At 36.6% G+C, this 18,651-nt stretch overlaps 4 protein-coding genes across 4 annotated transcripts; 3 read left to right on the forward strand and 1 right to left on the reverse strand.

Annotated features, from left to right (window-relative positions):
• Positions 1–2,308: 2,308 nt before the first annotated feature.
• On the forward strand, positions 2,309–4,809 carry PHYBLDRAFT_68072 (hypothetical protein; the record flags this gene model as incomplete). Its single annotated transcript, XM_018441881.1, has 8 exons — positions 2,309–2,381; positions 2,839–3,096; positions 3,198–3,232; positions 3,365–3,530; positions 3,650–3,701; positions 3,824–4,468; positions 4,546–4,625; positions 4,700–4,809. The coding sequence occupies 8 exons, from the start codon at positions 2,309–2,311 to the stop codon at positions 4,807–4,809; spliced, it is 1,419 nt and encodes a 472-aa protein (XP_018295157.1).
• Positions 4,810–5,143: 334 nt separating this feature from the next.
• Positions 5,144–7,363, forward strand: PHYBLDRAFT_177123 (hypothetical protein). Its single transcript, XM_018437855.1, has 5 exons — positions 5,144–5,183; positions 5,239–5,306; positions 5,418–5,697; positions 5,793–6,802; positions 6,887–7,363. The coding sequence occupies exons 1-5, from the start codon at positions 5,177–5,179 to the stop codon at positions 6,956–6,958; spliced, it is 1,437 nt and encodes a 478-aa protein (XP_018295158.1). The 5' UTR covers positions 5,144–5,176; the 3' UTR covers positions 6,959–7,363.
• A 2,578-nt stretch (positions 7,364–9,941) lies between these two features.
• PHYBLDRAFT_142633 (carbohydrate-binding module family 21 protein) lies at positions 9,942–11,318 on the reverse strand (the record flags this gene model as incomplete). The annotated part of the gene is made up of 1 exon (XM_018430845.1): positions 9,942–11,318. The coding sequence occupies one exon, from the start codon at positions 11,316–11,318 to the stop codon at positions 9,942–9,944; it is 1,377 nt and encodes a 458-aa protein (XP_018295159.1).
• An 880-nt stretch (positions 11,319–12,198) lies between these two features.
• Positions 12,199–18,604, forward strand: PHYBLDRAFT_142634 (hypothetical protein; the record flags this gene model as incomplete). Its single annotated transcript, XM_018430846.1, has 31 exons — positions 12,199–12,451; positions 12,607–12,657; positions 12,767–12,789; positions 12,867–12,900; positions 12,999–13,163; positions 13,220–13,287; positions 13,526–13,579; positions 13,680–13,764; positions 13,832–13,940; positions 13,993–14,041; positions 14,097–14,179; positions 14,246–14,337; positions 14,436–14,504; positions 14,565–14,590; positions 14,682–14,724; positions 14,809–14,980; positions 15,079–15,159; positions 15,214–15,314; positions 15,394–15,489; positions 15,577–15,668; positions 15,779–15,934; positions 16,115–16,429; positions 16,535–16,567; positions 16,624–16,674; positions 16,745–16,902; positions 17,013–17,113; positions 17,194–17,291; positions 17,408–17,474; positions 17,574–17,622; positions 17,861–18,051; positions 18,111–18,604. The coding sequence occupies 31 exons, from the start codon at positions 12,199–12,201 to the stop codon at positions 18,602–18,604; spliced, it is 3,459 nt and encodes a 1,152-aa protein (XP_018295160.1).
• Positions 18,605–18,651: the final 47 nt, after the last annotated feature.

Genomic DNA, 18,651 nt, shown 5'->3' on the forward strand with positions numbered 1-18,651 from the left:
GAATATCCCCCCCCCCCCCCTTTTTTTTTATTTGTCTGTCTGTTTATTTGCTTGTAATGATATTACATATATATATTCCTATTGGGATAAAGAGGCATATAAATCAACAAAAATAACAATTAGAGTTAAAGGAGGTTAGCCATTTCAGATTTTTGTTTTTTGTTTTTTGTTTTGGTATTATTTAAAGTAGCTTGGTGTATCAAAGGAAGTCTTTCACTTGAAAACTATCATATTGTCTAAGCACCAGGTTCTTTTCTGAGTGTTTTGTCGGCTCCAAAACATAAGAGCCATTAGTCTTTCTTTCTAGACAACAGAAATTGAGTCAAGTCAAGCTTTATGAGCTCCACGTGGAAAACGATGTACCAGCATTCTTATTTCCTCGTGTGCAGCCAAGTTCATTTGTGCTCCCCGTTATTTATTTTATATATATATATATGTGTATATCGATTTTCGCTCATTTCCTGCTAAAATTGTCAAGAGAATTAAATTCATTTTCAGGACAACCTCGAGTTTATTTTTCAAGAACTTACGCTTATAGATCTAGTTTCTTCTTCTTCTTCTTCTTCTTGAACATTTTGCCATATTTGCCTTTATTAGGCAACGTCGATCTATGTTTTGTAGCCGGCAATTTCCGAAAACCCGATTTGACTCCGGTGGGCTTTTCCAAAAAAAGAAAGAACAAAAGAGAACAGAACAGAATAGCCGTGAGTCCTGAGAGCATTTAGAGTAAGAAAAGAAAAAGAAAAAAAGAAAAAAATCCGGGTTTTGTGCTCCCGGACCTTGTCCGGACCTCACGGGCCATTTTCTACAAAGCACATACACACCGTTGATATGTCACAAAGAGAGAGAGAGGGGGATGATTTACAAAGCCTCTGGTAACTTTTTTTTTGTCAGCCATTCGGCAAGGCTTCCTTCTCTAACAAAATAATGATAACAATAATTTGATTCCCGTTACTTTCTTTTCTTTTTCTACCCACAATTCATAAGCGCGCCTTCCAAAGCTACATTTCAAAAAATAAAAAATGGAATATTTTCCTATAGAATCTCGTAAATATGCATACGTATATTTGTGCACAAAAGATTCAAAGTGGAAATATAAAGAAGACGTAAAGAGTAGGCTTTTCTGTTGTACAATATCCACCTTATCACCTTTTTGTCTTCTTTTTCTTTTTGTTTTATTCTCTATATGATGCTGTTATGATGTGATTTGTGTTAGTACAGTGAGGCTTAGAGAGTAGAAGAAGAGGTGAGGTAACAAATTGTTACAGTTGGTTACACATTAGGCTGTAAAGTAAACACATAAAACAAGATAATAAAGCCAAAAATACTAAGCAAGATCAGATAGGCGGGCAATCTCAAGGTGGCGCCCAAACTATAGCTACAATGCCACCTGCGCACTAATCAAGATGTTCTCAGCACAAATCTAACCAAACCATAAAACATGACTCATTGGCGCAGAATATCCAAAAAAATAATCTTTGGTTACATAATGGAGGTTTGTTTGGATCAATATTTGGGAATAAAGATATTATAAATCTGAGACTTTTGTAATTTTTTTATATGTGTGTATAGATGTAATGTTTCTGGCTTCTGTAAGTAGACCAGATAAAGAAAGCAAGTACATCAAAGCATTATTGAAATCTGTGTACCAGACGTATATCTTTTTCTCATTCTAGAACCATAATAAAGATAATCATAAAAGGGGGGGACTGTGGCTGATCTAAAGGTTGGGACTAAAGACAGGGTTCTTGCTTTCTTTTCTGGCTCATGCCTAGAATGGTATAAAGATTGTTCATTTCACTTTATCCTTTTTAGAAAATAAAGACTTAAAAGGCCTATTCTGATATTTTCTGTTAATAGATGATTTTGTACAATATTTCTCTTTTGGTAAAATCCTAGACTTTTGGCCATACTTTTATGAATCGTAAATTTAACAACAAAATAAAAAGGTGGCTTGGTTTATCAATACAGGACAATTGATATTGTATTGGGATTTTTGATGATTATCCCACTTACTTACAATTATATTATATTGTCTATTACAAGAAACGTATCATTCATTTTTTTTTAAAAAAAAAGAAGTCCAATCAAGAACATCTTTACACAACCAGATCTTTCTGGACTGTCTGATTGTGTACAACTTTTATAGATTGTATTACTTGCTTAATTTTTATTCCAAAAACAAAGGGTTTCTCTCATTAGATTGTCTTGGTCTGTTGAACTTGTAGAGCAATAAAAGAAACCCATATTATCCACCTCAAGAACATGTAGTTTGGTTAGAGCGATCCAATCCGGTCATATTCGGAAAATGTTCAAAGCAGTACAGAATGTTCTACAGCAAATTCCCAATACTTTCAATGAAATACCAATAGGGATATCTAGTGAATTATACTAATAAATAAGTAATCATATTTGACAGCCTTTTATATAAAAGCATCATTTAAAATATTATATATTTATATTATTAATGATTAATGATTATTATTATTTTAAAAATATAAATCCCCATATTTGTAACTTTCTTTTCTCTCTTTCTTTTTTGTTGGAAAGAGAAGTTTATCCGTATCATGGAACCTAATTTGGACGTCAAACTCAGATAAGCTGGGACAGTCACTTGCTGATATATGGAGTTCACCCATAGCATGTGTTTCTTTATACACTTCTTCCTTGTAACCACACTATGCCTCACAACGTACCTGAACAAGGCAAGCCAATATACATAATTACTATTGGTGTTTAAGAGAATAATAATACATTTATTTATTTATTTCATTTATTTTTTAAAAAAAATAAAATAAAAATAAAACGTTTAATGTACTGACACAACAAGATCTATAGAACGCCCAATCTTGCAGAATCTACTCAACATTCGTAATCGACTGACAGCATTAAAGCGGGATCGCTCGACATACCTAAAGGAATCTGATGTCGAACCTTTAAGACAAGAGACCGAGAATGAGATAAAGAAATTGAGCGAGACGAGAGGCGGAATCCTACTAGACGAAAATAAAGAATTAAACCGTACAGACGATGTTTTAGACGAGATCTGCCAGATTTTAAGTTTATGCTTTCTTAGTCTGGGAAGAACGAGAGAAGGTAAAGAAGTGATGATAAATATGAGTGATATGCATAATATAGCTCTCTAAATAAAAATTAATCGACTTTCTTAATTTCATTATGTATGTATTTTTTTTTAGTATCTGCTGTGTATTCTCAAGTGGTGGCAATCAAGGTAAAGTAAAGTACATTTAATTTAATTTAATTTAATTTAATTTAATTTAAAAGAGGTTGATTATTAAAAGAAGAAAAAATTGATATGAATGAATGAATGAATGAATTCTTCTTCTTCTTCTCCTTCTTCTAGCAATGCTTTGATCGCCTGGAAGAATTGGGAATATACGCTGAAGAGTTCTTGGCTCCTTATGAGCAAAAGCTAAAGGACATTGATAATATTATTACCATTGATGGAAGAAATAAAGCCCTTCCGGAACCGCTCATGCAGATTCTTCGATACAAATTTTTACAATGCCGTTAGTATTTCCGGAAAACACAGCTCAATTGAAATAAAAAAAAAAAAGCTTAAAGAAACAAAAAAAAAAGGGTTGTGCTTCATATCCTATTTATTGAATCAATGTCTCTCTTACTATAGAAAAGATCTACAACCATCTTCTTGACACAATTCATGAGATATCACCAGAACTGTAAGTCAAATACATAAAAGAAAATCGAGAGCGGATATTAATTAATTGATCAATTAATTTATATATATATTATTTTTTAAAATAAAATAAAATAAAATAAAATAAAAATGTCGTCATGCTAGACTTCCTATTCGTAATCGCCTCTTGAGAATACGACGACAATTAGTGATTACAGCCTGTCGGAGTAACTTTGTAGCCACCGATCTTTTGCCATTCCAAGAAGAGATTCGCGAGGTGGATGATCAACGGGTGGACGGTAAATTCTTGGGGCCGGATGGAACGATCCCACCCGGCCAGGCTGTGGTGGTCGACCTCTTGGAGCAAGTGTTCGGAATGGCCCATGATTTGGTAATAGCCACCCAACCAGACTTCTCTCCGGCCCTACAACACCTTCGTGATCGTCTCGTTGAAATCAAGTCACAGCTCGAGAGACTTGAGCTCACCCACAAATGGACCTTGCGCCAGACAGATCTCTTTACGTACCAGCATCAATTGCACGACATCATAAAGATGCAATGTGACGACGAAACAGCCGAGCCTGGCAAGCGTGGCCAGTTCCTTGACGAAAACGGAGAAGCTCCAGAAGGCCAAACTGTATTGCGATGCCTCTTGCAAAAGTGCTACAGAATGATTCTAATCCTATTGAACGAAAGTGTCCCGGTATCCGAGGCACTCACGCCGACTTACAACCAGCTTGTCTCAGTCCGTCAATGCTTAAAAGCAGTCCGAGATATTGGTGCTCCTTGCTCAGAGGAAGAACTTTATCCGTAAGTTATCTATTCTTTATATAGATACTCTTGTAGTCTAATAAACTCCCTCTCCCTCATTTTTTGTATATAAAAAGATATCAAATGAAATTGATGAGCATTGAGAATTTGCGTAAAGATGGCAAATTCTATGACCAAGATGGACATATTCCAGAAGGTAAAGTAAAGTAAAATAAAATAATTAATTTAATTAATTTAATATATGTAATTCTTAATTATTTATTTAAATAGGTCAATCAGTATGTGCAAGTATCATGGAAGACTGTCACAAAATATTAGAAGAGTTGCGTGAAAGCCCTCCTTCTGTTGAAGAAGCACAATCTGAACAACTAGAAGCTTAGACTCAAAAATAAAATAAAAATAATAATAATATTAATATTAAAAGAAGACCTTTAGAAGATTCATTGACTCGTCTGACTAGCCCAAGAAAACAAAAATCCATAAAATACATGACTTTTTATAAAAGAAATCTTTCAAAGGAGTGGCCCTTGTTCCTCTCTCTCTCTCTCTTTTTTTTTTTGGCTTACATGTGGGAGATTGAGAGTAAAGGGCCTGAAGGTGGAGCCTTCTTATTGGCTGCTATTGATGGCGCCCCTTGATTGGCTATTTCATAATTTACGCGTGGAGTTCCATTGACCGTAATAAACTACTTGCCCTTCCCTTCCCTTCCTTTTTTTTTGTCTTTCATTAGCCTAATATTCTTACATCATGGGTTGTAAGTATATTAAACAATGTAGTCCAACAAATACTCAAGTATCTATTTCAATTAGTCCGGGTACTACACCTCGTACGGCCCTTTATGGCTGTCCTTCCTGAAATCGCGACACCTGATCGCAAGGTACGATGAAACCCTCTTTCTTTTGCTGCTTTTATATGGACTTTGGACTTAAGAGAAAAAAAAAAGAGGGGGAAATATTTTTTTGGCTGATAAACAACAAAACGATATTAGATTCCCTTTAACCAAAAAGTGATGTGGACTGCTGTCACGCTATTCATCTTCTTGGTCATGTCACAAGTTCCTCTGTATGGAATCATGTCATCAGATTCTTCTGATCCTCTGTTCTGGATGAGAGTCATTCTTGCCTCTAACCGTGGTACCTTGATGGAACTCGGTATTACTCCTATTGTTACTTCTGGAATGATTATGCAACTTCTCTCTGGCGCCAACATTATCGAGGTCGACTATAGTTTGAAGGAAGACAGAGCACTGTTCAGTGGAGCACAAAAACGTGAGTAGACAAAGAAAGAAAGATAGACGATTTGTAGAGTGGAAGGAATGTGCAAAAGAAATACATATATTGAGTTCAGTTGTTGTTTTGTATAGTGTTTGCCATGATCATTGCTTTTGGCCAGGCTGCTGTTTCGGTTCTGACAGGTCTTTACGGTAGCCCCAAGGAAATTGGTGCTGGTGTCTGTTTGTTGTTAGTCATCCAGCTCGTCGTGGCTTCCTTGATCACCATGCTCTTGGACGAATTGCTCCAAAAGGGCTACGGTCTTGGTTCAGGTATCAACCTTTTCATTGCCACAAACATCTGTGAGACCATCTTCTGGAAGGCTCTTTCGCCGACCACGATGAACAACGGCAGAGGCGACGAATTCGAGGGTGCCTTGATTTCTCTTGTCCACCTGATGATCTCCCGCAAGGACAAGACCCGTGCGTTGAAAGAAGCATTCTACAGAACCAATCTGCCTAATGTTATGAGCCTCGTGTCTACTGCGGCCATCTTTGCGGTCGTCATCTACCTCCAGGGATTCCGTGTCGAGCTTCCTGTCAAGTCTAACCGTGTACGTGGACAGCGCGGTACCTACCCCATCAAGCTTTTCTACACATCCAACATGCCTATCATGCTCCAGTCGACCATGACATCCAACATTTTCATGATCTCCCAGATGCTTTATAAGCGTTTCGAGACCAATATCCTTGTCCGAATTCTTGGTGTCTGGGAGCCCTTTGAGGGATCCTCGCAGCTGTTTGCTTCGGGCGGTTTGGCATACTACCTCTCTGCTCCTCGCAGCATGACCGATGCTCTCCTGGACCCAATCCACACCGTGATCTACATTGGCATCATGCTCACCGGCTGTGCTCTGTTGTCCAAGACCTGGATCGAAGTATCTGGATCAGCTCCACGTGATGTTGCTCGTCAGCTCAAGGACCAGCAGCTCGTGATTGCCGGTTACCGTGATACTTCGATGTACAAGGAACTCAAGCGTGTTATCCCAGTTGCTGCCTCGTTTGGTGGTGCCTGTCTTGGAGCTGTATCTGTCTTGGCTGATATGGTTGGTGCAATTGGTTCTGGCACTGGTATTCTGTTGTGTGTCACCATTATTTTCCAGGTAAAGAAAACAAGAAGATAAAGTATACATGCATTCTAAAAAAAGACTTACATATATTTATTTCATTTCATTTGTTATATCTAGTACTTTGAAATGTTTGTCAAGGAACAAATGGAAAATGGCGGTGGTATGGAGGGCATGGTAATGGCCCAGTAAAAAAAAAATCAATAGAGCAACGTCTATCATCCTTATTTTTTTTTTTATAATAATTTTTCTTTCTGGTATCCTTTTTTTTCCCCTTTCTATTTTCTTTGCATGTATCTATACACAAACACACACAAACGCACATATACACACACACACACAGTCAGACACTCAGTCAGACAGTCAGTCAGACATTTAAATAAAGAGAAGAAGAGAAGATTAATGGATAAAAAGAAAAAACAAATACCAGCCCTTTTTTTTCTCTTTCTTTCTACCATATACATTTAATAACATTTCTTCTTCTTCTTTAAAAAATAATGTTAATAATAATTTACAATGAATTTGAAACGAGGACGTTTTTCTTCTTCTTTTCTGTTTGTTTTGGACAAAATATATATAAAAGACTCTCTTTTTTTTTAAATGGACTCTAAATAGACAGGTTTAGATATCAACGATCGTGTTCGATCAGCAAGAAAAAGAAAAAAGAAAAAAGAAAAGAAAACTCTCGCCAAAATAGAGTATGTTTCGATATGTACTTACGGCTATTGTGATGTTTGTTTCTATTGTTGGGAAATAGCCTGCTCGCTTCATTCCTTGCCCGTCATTCTTGCGAAAATAGGTAGTGAGATTCGGAGTATCAAGAGAATGCTATTAAAGCTATTAAAGCTACAAAGCTACAAAGCTACAAAGCTACAAAGCTACAAAGCTACAAAAGTTATAAGCAATGGCAATGGCAATGGCAATGGCAATGGCAACGGTAATGATAATACATACATTGTAGATCATAAAGTATAGAGATAATGTTAAAGAAGAAAAAGAAAAATATAGAGTAGGTTTGATTTACCTATCAGAAATAAAATAGGAATATAGTGTAAAAAGAATGCTTTCCTAACCTCCCCCCCCCTCCCCTTGTCTCTCTCTCTCTATCTCTATTTATCTTCATACTTTGGCTTCATTTGAGTTGCCATCCCAACCAACCTATCCAACAAACCACTAGGCATTTTTCACAACATTTGGTAAGGCAAAGGATATAAAAGATGAATTTAGCTCGAAAAACTCTTTTGACATTCTACTTTTTGATACTCTTTGTCTGTCAAATTTTTTCTTAAAAAATAAAATAAAAAAGTATTCATGCGCACCACTCTTCTAGTTGCTGCCGTCTGCCTGACAACCGCCGCAATGGTGAAGGCTGAGACCAGCACAGGTATATTCTCGATTTCAATTTCAATTGAATTGAATTGAATTGAATTGAATTGAATTGAATTGAATAAAAAAAAATGGAGGCTTACTAATCGAGTCTATTCATCTAGTCACCATGACCATGACAGTTACTACCACAAAGTATCAGGATGGTAAGTTGTTATTTCAAATCAAAACACAAAAAAAAATCTTATGCATCATTGAGTTTTTAGACGACAAGGCACCACACCCTACTCAAATCAATCACCCACCTGAAGATCGCCCACAAATGCCTGAACCTAACCAACCTCAACCTCCCAAGGATGACCTATCACCACCACCACCTCCCCCTCCTTCTTCTCCTCAACCTCCTATGGACAACAGACCTCAACCTCCTAAGGATGACCAACCTCCTCCTCCTCCTAAGGATGACCAACCTCAATCTCCTCCTACAGACAACCAACCTCCACCCCCAAAGGATGACCAATCACCACAACCACAGCCACCATCACCTCCTCCTCCTTCTACGAACGACCAGCCTAATCCTCTCAAGGATGATCCTTCTCCTGCTCCTCCTGCTCCTCCTCCCAGTCCCAATGCACCCGGAAGCAATGGCGGACCTCCCCCTCCTCCTCCTTCTTCAAATGAGCCCCCAAAAGATAACGCACCTCCAAGCAACGGTGGACCTCCAGCTCCAGTTGGACCCCATGTCATGGAACCAAAACCACAGCCTACTGGAGCCCCCGGACCTCACGGAGTGCCGTCTTCGGTTGATGAAATGAACTCATCTGCACCCCGGGCTTCTATCAAAATGGAATCCAAGGGTCTAGGAACCAGAAAGTCAATGGCATCAGCCAGCGTAGACTCTCTGAATAACAAGCCGATGTCTTCTGGATCGGCTGCGATTGCCGATACCGAGTTCACATTTAGCCCGATCACCTTGGCTCCCGAAAGTACTCGCAGTGGATCGAGATCTATGGTTGCCAAGAGTACGACCTCAGCACACTCTTCTAGTGTAGGAAAGAATGCTGTCTCATCAGCCAATAGTCAGAGTGTGTCTTATACCAACATGGCCGGCTTGTTTGTGATTGGATTCATTGGTCTGTTTATTCAACTTTGATTTTGATTCCTCTTGAATCTTTTTCTTTCTTTCTCTCTTTCTTTCTCTTGGTCTGCTTTTACTTTAAGTTAATTTAATTTAATTATATTATATAACAATAAAATAAAATAAAATAAAATAAAATAAAAAACATACATATATATACATATATATAAAGATCCTCTTCATTTTCACCATTAAAAACAATTGATATTTTATATATGTTATAAAGAAAGAAAGAAGTATAAAAAAAAAGCATTCCATTACCAGCATAAAGTGCGAGAATCAAATGTACATGATGGAGGGGAGGGAGGGGAAATACTTGAAGCAATAATAGAAAGAAAGAAAATAATAATAATAAAGAAGAAGAAGAACAGATAATGTTATCATGCTATGAATTGTATACACACCACTTCTAACTGTCTCTCTCTCTTAAGATATTTTTGTTTTTTTGATTTTTTTGCTTTGAGTGCAGATATTTTTTATATATATATATATATATATATATATATAAAATGTATATAATTTAGATATATATTAAGCAAGCCTATTGGAAGTTCATCTTTTGTTTGTATGTAATGTTTGTATGTAGTGTATGTAATGTATGTATGTATGTTTGTATGTGTGTATGTGTGTGTGCGTGTGTGTGCGTGTATATGTGTTTCATTTTCATTTTCTTTTTTTTTGTCCTGCTTTTTTTTTTTTTTTGGTTTTTTTTTAAAAAAAGGCTTTTTCGCCTACAAAAATGGTGTTTGTACGTGATGTATTAGCGCGCGACAAGGCCTGCTCAAAGCTATAGCGTTCACTGAATGATGAGAATGTTTGCTGTGAGTCTGTGTATTGTCGAAATCCCAGGTCTCCGACAGTATTAGTCCGACGCCTTTCTTGGCGCGTCCTGGGCTGGTCACTATCTGTCTGATGAACCTGAGCTTGCACTTGAGGTGGTGACGGTGTTAATGGCGGTGGTGGTGGTGGTGGTCTCCACTGGACCCTAAAGTTCTTCCCACCATTGTTATCCCAAAACTCACGCTCCCTGACCTGGTATCGGACTGCCATTGAGAACTGAGTCGTGAGCAGGTCTGTGTCAGGACTGATGGTGATAAAGAACACAAATCGGTCAAGCGCACTGTTTTCGCAATCACCTCCGACCGACTCCTTGTAGAGCGCCCCCACATCTGTCCATGTGGCCCATGCATCGGTAGAATAGCGCAAGGTTACCGTCTTCTGGAACGCAATGTTCTGGACCTGGATGGCGCCTCTGAGGGCACAGGCGGCCGGATCAAATATGATCGATTCTAGGCTGACCATCTGGGTGAAGAACCGGACAGGAAGATCACTGGGCCAGTTTGGAAGACTCAATACAGGACCTGGGCTTGTTTTTGGGCTGTTGTTCGTATTGAGATTGTAGTAGTATCCTCCAGTATATCTGTTGACAAACGGATCGTGCCCAAAGTAAGCTACATCTACGTCTTCATCCTCATCACATTCTGATTTAGCCTTGTCAGGGTTGGAAGTAAATAGGGAAATATGTTCCAGTGGAAAGTCAAAGTGCACGGATTTTGTGGCCACAGGGGTACTTGGTGCAGACCGGCTCCGGCTTGATTTGAGCGACGGACGAAGCATTGGTGGCCGTGGCGGTTTGTGTTTCATTTGATCCAATTCAGGCTCAGGCTTATGGGTGTTGTCTTGATTGTTAGTAGTATTTTCTTGGCTGACCATTATTGGTGTACTTTTGAAATATAATAATGATGATGATGGTTGTGTTGGTGGTGGTGGTGGAGGTGGTGGAGGAGATGGAGATGGAGATGGAGATGGAGATGCTGATGCTGATGCTGTTGATGGAGTGGTTGATGTCCAAAGATCGGCCACAGATACACCAAAGGGAGCACACTGGATGCTTGAATCAAAGTGTGGCCATCGAGAAAGATTCTGTATGGGCAACAATGAGACAGATGGTATGTTGCACGAGGGTAACGCAAGTGAACTGGTTACAGCGGCGTTTGGGTTCTGTAAAGAGATGCGCCTGGTGCTACCGGTTCGCAAGACATGACGTGTCTTGGTGTCCAAGGTAGTTTCTGCTGTCAAGCCTGTCATAATATAAGGGTGTGTGTGTGAAAAGAGTGAGTGTAGGAAAGAGAAATTAAAATATAGAAAAAAAAAGGACGCAGCTGTAATTATTATAATTATTATTGAAGGGGAGAAAGGAAAGAAAGAGAGAAAGAACAGGGGAGGAAAGAAAGGTTTGAGATCGACATTTTTTATCCAACTCTGCTTTGTAGTGTTTTGTGCATAAGCAGCTGTCCCGGTCGGCTATCTATCTATCTATCTATCTATCTATCTATATATATATATTCTTATAATCATCATTACATCTTGACAGGCATCCAAATAAGCAATAATACTACTAAGCATACTACCTTTTTATTAAAGACCATCTTTTATTTCTTTTTATGTCACAAGAAAAAAAGTCTATAGCTTTATACTTTATTTTACATATATGGATATAAATGTATACATAGATAGATATCATGCACGGCCCATGTCTTGTCAGTAACATTCAAAAAGAGACCCTTTGAAGCATAATCATACTGAACCAAAAAAAAAAAAAAGTTTATCATTGACATGCATCTTGGTTTTCTTTATTTATTTTTATATATAAATATAAATATAAATATGATTCTGTAAAGCTCTGTAGGGATCTTATTCTTATCGGAAAATCTATTATACTTCACATTTCAAAAGCATTGTACTCGAATTGGTCAAAACCCTTTTCTTTTCTTTTCTTTCTTTTAGACATGACGTGTATAACAATATCTAGTTATTTAACCAATCAACACGCGTTAAACAACAATATTATTTTGTTTTTGTTTTCGTTTTAACGGCATGGCCGCGTCTTCATTCTTTGGATTAATTCAAGAAATATGTGGAATAATCAAAGGCAAGACAATCCAAAAAAAAAAAAAAGGATTCTTTAATGACTAAACATACCTATAGATTTTCTCATCTCCCAGGTCACACAGAACAACCGGCCTCAGGGCAGAATAATCCAAATGTTACGCAAGAATACGATCAGCTATCTGGTCCATACGATACTGTAGATCAATGGCTGGCACAAGAAGAAGAACTTTTAGATGAACCAAACCTAACCAGCATCCAACCCCATCCCTTGCTCTACATCCAAAGCCAAGTAAATATGCATATAAACCAAGGCTATCGCTATCAATCATGTCAAAATAATAATAATAATACTTTTTCTTTCTTGCACCAAAAAAAAAAAAGCCAATTCAACCGGCCTATAATTTGTCAGAATCAACAAACCAAAATCGTACAATACATTCCTCTTTACTGATCTCATCAATCCATACTAATCAATATAAAATAGCCCAAACACCATCCGTCAAAGGCATCACACTTTGTCCAACCAGTGAAATTCGTAAGCATCTTTTCTATCTATATGTCGAATCAATTTAACATCCACAAAAAATGTAATTCTCTAGCAAATCCATATCGATCTTTATTCCCTTTTGGTTTATTTAATGCAGTCCAGTCTGCCAGTCTGGAGATCGTATGTAAATCATTTATATATACACAAAAGGGGGATAATAGAATCCAGTAATTGAAACGTTTATTTTGGATTCCTAGGCATATCACAGAGATGATAATCTGGTGGTCTCTGGTATTACTATCATTTTATCTCTTATATGCTGCCCACCATTCTTATCTAAAGAAAAGCACAAAACTCAATTGTCTTTTTCTCTCTTGTTTTCTTTATAGCCCCTACAGGGTCAGGAAAGACTGTTATAATGGAATTGGCAATGTTAAGAACAATTCTGTCCAGTAGAACGGAAGTAAAGATAATCTACATGGCACCTACAAAGAGCCTTTGTTCAGAGCGAACCAAAGACTGGACCAACAAATTCTCTCAGTTTGGAATCACTTGTAGAATCTATACATCAAATATAGATAGATCATTTGAGCTAAACATCTTCTTGTAGGCAAAGAATTTACAGGAGATACGGAAACAGTATCGGTAGAAGGAATTAAAAACAGTACAATCATGCAAGTAGATAATATTATATATTTAATATATTTTCTTGCTTGCTTATGCTTTCTAATCTTTCTATCGACAGAGTAACCACACCAGAAAAATGGGATTCAATGACCAGACGATGGATTGATCATAGACATCTAGCTAGTCTTGTAAAATTATTCCTAGTATGTTTTTTTTTTGTATATAAATAAAAGATTCAATACAATTTCTTTATTTCTTTATTGTTGCTGATAAAACAGTACTTGTTTAGATTGATGAAGTTCATTTTCTTAATGAGAAAAGAGGTGCAGTTCTGGAGGCCTGTGTAAGCAGAATGAAGGTGTGGTTACTAGAAATCAATACATCTTTAGCACATAATTTTATTTTATTTTTAAAAGTAATAATAATAATAAATTATACAATAGAAAATAAGCCATTCGATACGTTATATTGCTGTTTCTGCAACTGTTCCAAATCTACAAGACATTGCAGATTGGCTAGATGCAAGAGGTAATATATATATATATATATATATATATATAATAATATAATTTTTATTTACTTGGGGGGTGGTCAGCCATGAGTTTCTCTGAAGAATTCAGACCTGTTCGACTTGAGAGAGTTGTACAGAGTACAAGTCCTAAAGGAAACAACATGTTCTTATTTGAGAAGAATCTCGATTGGAAGTAAGTCCAGGTAAAATAAAGACAATTTGTTTCTAACAAGAAAATTCAATAGACTCTTGGATTTGATTAACAAGTACAGTAATAATAAACCAGCCCTCATTGTAAGTCCAACTTTTAATATAAATATTTCCCATGTTGGTCTGACTTTGTTCAAAGTTCTGTTCTACCCGCAAGTCTACGCAGTCAGCATGCGAGACCCTGCTTAAGATGATGGAAAAGAGGAGGATCCAGACATTAGGGTATGCTATCCGCACAATCCTGTCGGCCTCCTAAGCTTTCTTTTATTTTTATTTTCGTTTCTGTAGACAAAACAATCCTTGTCTTACTGATAACCTTGTACAAATCAAAGACAAAAACTTGGCTACTTTTATAAACAAAGGAATTGGCTTTCACCACGGTACAAACAAGAAATTTATATACAAAAAAAAATAAGGAGACAAAACTTACCTGTTTTTATTTATTTTGACATTGTTTAATTCAACAATACAATTATAGCCGGGCTGGATTCCAGCGATCGACATAATGTCGAGCAATTGTTTATGCAAAAATCCATTCGAGTCATAGGTAATTTTTTTTAAAATAAAATAAAGAAGTATATATTCATTTGATTGTATTTCATGATAGCAACAACATCAACACTAGCAGTTGGAGTAAGCAAAGAATCAATTTTGATTTCTGTTCAATATTCTCAATTGATATCATTTTCTTGCTTGTTTGCTTGCTTGGTTGGTTGTATTTTAGGTTAATCTTCCAGCTCATCTAGTAATTATCAAATCAACCAAGGGTAAAGCAAGAAAAGAAACATGCAACAAGTAAAAATAAAAATTATATTCCGGCTTATACTTTATGTATATATAAAAACAAATAGGATACCAGAACGGGGGATGGAGCGAATACCCGGACCTTGATATACTGCAGATGATCGGACGGGCAGGAAGACCAGGATTAGATGATTCCGGAATTGCAGTGATTATGACAACAACAGAGATGGAGTCGAGGTACAAATCTCTTGTGTCTGGAACAAATCAGATAGAAAGCAGGTAAGGCTGAGATTACCAAAGAAAATGACTCTTGCAGAAAACTTGACAAATAGAGTCTATCACTGACCTATACAATTTTTTTTTTTTTTTTTACATAGTCTTCATGAAGAATTGGCAGAACATCTATTGTCTGAGATATGCCTCAACACCATTACTGATGATTTGAGTAGCATTAAATGGTAGTCAAATCAAATCAAATCAAATCAAATTAAAATTAATTTGTATGTTTGTAGGTTACAATCTACATTTCTCTATGTGAGAGTTAAAAAGAATCCTGCGTACTACCGGCTAAAGGACATCAAACTAGCAAAATCACCAGATGCATTGCTTCAAGGTAGTCTATTGGGTTTCGTGCGTTTAATAGACATAATTTCTAAATCTACTTGGATTTTTTGTCCTTTTATTTGTGTAAGACATATGCTTAAAATATCTGAGGATCTTGGTCGATGGTGGTTTAGTAGAAGAAGGAGGAGGAGGCTCAGGCGACTGCAGACATTATAGTCCAACAAGTATATATGCTTTATTAATTTTTAAAAAAAAGAAGAAGAAGTACTAATTATCCAAAAAAATATAAAAAAATATATATCTGTATATAGTTTATGGAAAGACTATGGATCAATATTTCATAAAATTACAGACAATGTTCAATATTTTAAAAATGGAAAAATGTTTGTCAGTTCGTGATGTGGTAAAAGTTCAATTTTCTTTTTTTTCATTATTGCCACCCACAGACAACCGTTTCCCTCTCCTTACATTTTCATATATTCTTTTTTTTTCTTCTTTCATTTTGTCTTGAAGCTCTGGGTTGTTAGTAGTGCAGACGAGTTCAAGGACATGCGCTTTAATGCAGGAGATAAGCCGTTCCTAAACGATCTACAAAAGGATCCGAATATTCAATTTCATCTCAAAGAGAGGGTAACCACCATTCAAGACAGAATATTTATGATCATCCAGGTCTGTAAATTATGTTGGACTGCGCACCCACATACACATCTATACATCTATACATCTATACATACATACATACATGCATACATCCGCGCACACATACATACATATACATATACATGACATAGATGGATTAATTAACTTGACAAACCTATTATATACTTTTTTTATAATCTATATCATCAGTGCGTTCTTAGTGACGTATCGCTCCAGGGATCTTCTTCAGGACACAAATTAGTCTCGGACAGCTATCTGGCAATCCAATATGCAAGCCGTATAACCAAAGCCATAATCGATTGTGCTGTTTACCAACGTGATTCAGCCAAGCTAAGACATTCGTTGGATTTATACAAAAGCCTTCAAGCCAAAATATGGTACAATTCTCCATTTGTCCTTCGTCAAATAACCGGAATTGGGTCCCAGGGTGTCAAGACTCTAGCAAAAAATGGTATCTCTAGCCTTGAACATATTCGCAATGCCGAAGCTCATCGGATTGAAATGGTAATAGAGAGAAATATACGGCCATTATTATTGTTATTATATACAGTAAAAAATAAATAAATGAATTTAATTAATTAAATACATACATACATTTTATATTATTAGGTTATGCATCGTCGTCCCCCTTTTGGGAATGAGGTAAAGCTAATGTACTTGGTCAACATTAATTTTTCTTTACACTCTTTTTTTAATAGATAAAATCAGTAGTGAATAATATACCTCGGTACTCTCTTGAAATTAAGCAGGTAATATCTACCAAGAACTACAAGATTCCAAAATAAAATAAAATCAGTGATACTAATTGGTTTTATTCAGTCCAAGGGGCGAAACAGAAACGAGCAGCAAATAATCTTAAACGTAACGATCACATTAACTAGTGTGAATATGAAACGCCAAAGATATGGAAAAGGATTCTATACACAATTCTGGGCCGAAACAAATGAGAATGAACTCTTGGACTTTCGTCGGATTCAGTAAGCCAACGAACGAACGAAACGGAACGAAACAAACAAACAAACAAACAAACAAACAAGCAAATAAGAATTGTTTAACATTTTAACCTTTATATCACTTCTTTTGGTAGGGTTTATAAGCTTCAGAATGGACCTCAGAAATTTAATATTCGAGTAACCATCATGTCTCCGTCTATAAGAATCATTTGTCATGTTCAGAGTGAAGATTATAGTGCGGTTATGAAATATAAATTATAGGAATCCAATACTAATACTAATACTAATACCAAAAAAAAACATTGGTCTTGTTAGTTGGTGTGGATATCATGGAAACAATTAAGCCAAATGTGGATCCAACAAAATTCATTGCAATTGCTGAGCCATTATTTGTCTCTCAACCAAATTTGGCGGTAATATATGCACCATAACCATAACCATAACCATAACCATGAAATATTATATATCGTTTTCTGCTGTATCTAAACTCAACAACCTTGTTTTCTCTATTTATTTTCTATTTTTATAGGACACGCAAAGCAATGACGGCCTCGATGACCCTGGACTTGATGCAGCAATATTAGAAGGCTTGATATGTGATATAGATGAAGCAGGAAAGTATATTAATTCTCATGCAAGAAGATTCCTATTAACCCAAGACGTGCGTCTTAATTTCTGTTTATTTGTTTGTTTAGGTGAGACAATTGCAAAAGACCACGTTTCAAGAGAATCCGAAATATCAACGTAAGAAAGAAAGAAAGAAAAATCAATGTGAAAAAAACAGGGGGGGGGGGTTATGTTTATTTGTTTTTATGTGTCTGAACATTTTATTATTCTTACATAAATAAATATAAATAAACGTTTGTAGATGTAAACATACATGCAAATCTAAGCAAGCGCAAGTATCTCTCTTAGTGTGCGGTATTATATTGGCGCTAAAGCTTTAGAAAAAATAATACTTGCATTCTGTTTACAACATTAGTTGCGCTCATCCTTGTTGCAAGGTGGAAACAAATCAGAATATCCCAAAGAAAAGAAAAAGAACTTGTTTGCCAGATCCAAAGAGAGAAAAGAATCTAACGAGTCTTCAGAACTCTCCAAAGCCAATCATTGTTCTTGATGATCACGAAGATACAGGAAGTTCAATTGCTGTTGTTCCTCATCAATCAAATAGTTAAGTCCAACAGAAGTTCAAGATAAGAATGTCTCATTTTATAATAACATCTAAACAGCTAGTATTTGTGAAAGTATATCCGAAAACTCTTTTATTGAAAACCTCCCACCAAAACCTAAAGAGATCCAACCATCGGACAGCAATAGAGATCAGCAAGACATTGGTCTGAATGAATACGACTCAGATGCCTTTTATGATTGGGATGAAAAATATGCCGACGAACTGTGCAAGATGACCGAAGACCCAAAACAATTTCAAGCTATTGGCACTCCAAAAGAGCTGTCAGAACCCTCAAGCAATCCAGAAAAGCAATTCGTTGAGGACCCTTTGGATGATGTATGGGACAGAACGGGAGATTACGCTTTTCATGCTTTCGAAGACGCATTCAACAAGACACACAGAGCATTACAGCAGGACTCGGTCAGCGTACCAGAAAATACCAAATCAATCGATACCAGGGCGGGTGATGGGTGTCCAAGAAGCAATGAAAGTGATTGGGGTAGCTTTGAAGAGTGGCTGTCAAACTATGTTACTATCATAGATGAACATTAACACCTGTCAAGGCTTGGATTATCAGCATCAGAAATTTATAGCAAAAC

This window comes from Phycomyces blakesleeanus (assembly GCF_001638985.1).
Source record: "Phycomyces blakesleeanus NRRL 1555(-) unplaced genomic scaffold PHYBLscaffold_5, whole genome shotgun sequence".
Classification (NCBI taxonomy): Eukaryota; Fungi; Mucoromycota; class Mucoromycetes; order Mucorales; family Phycomycetaceae; genus Phycomyces; species Phycomyces blakesleeanus.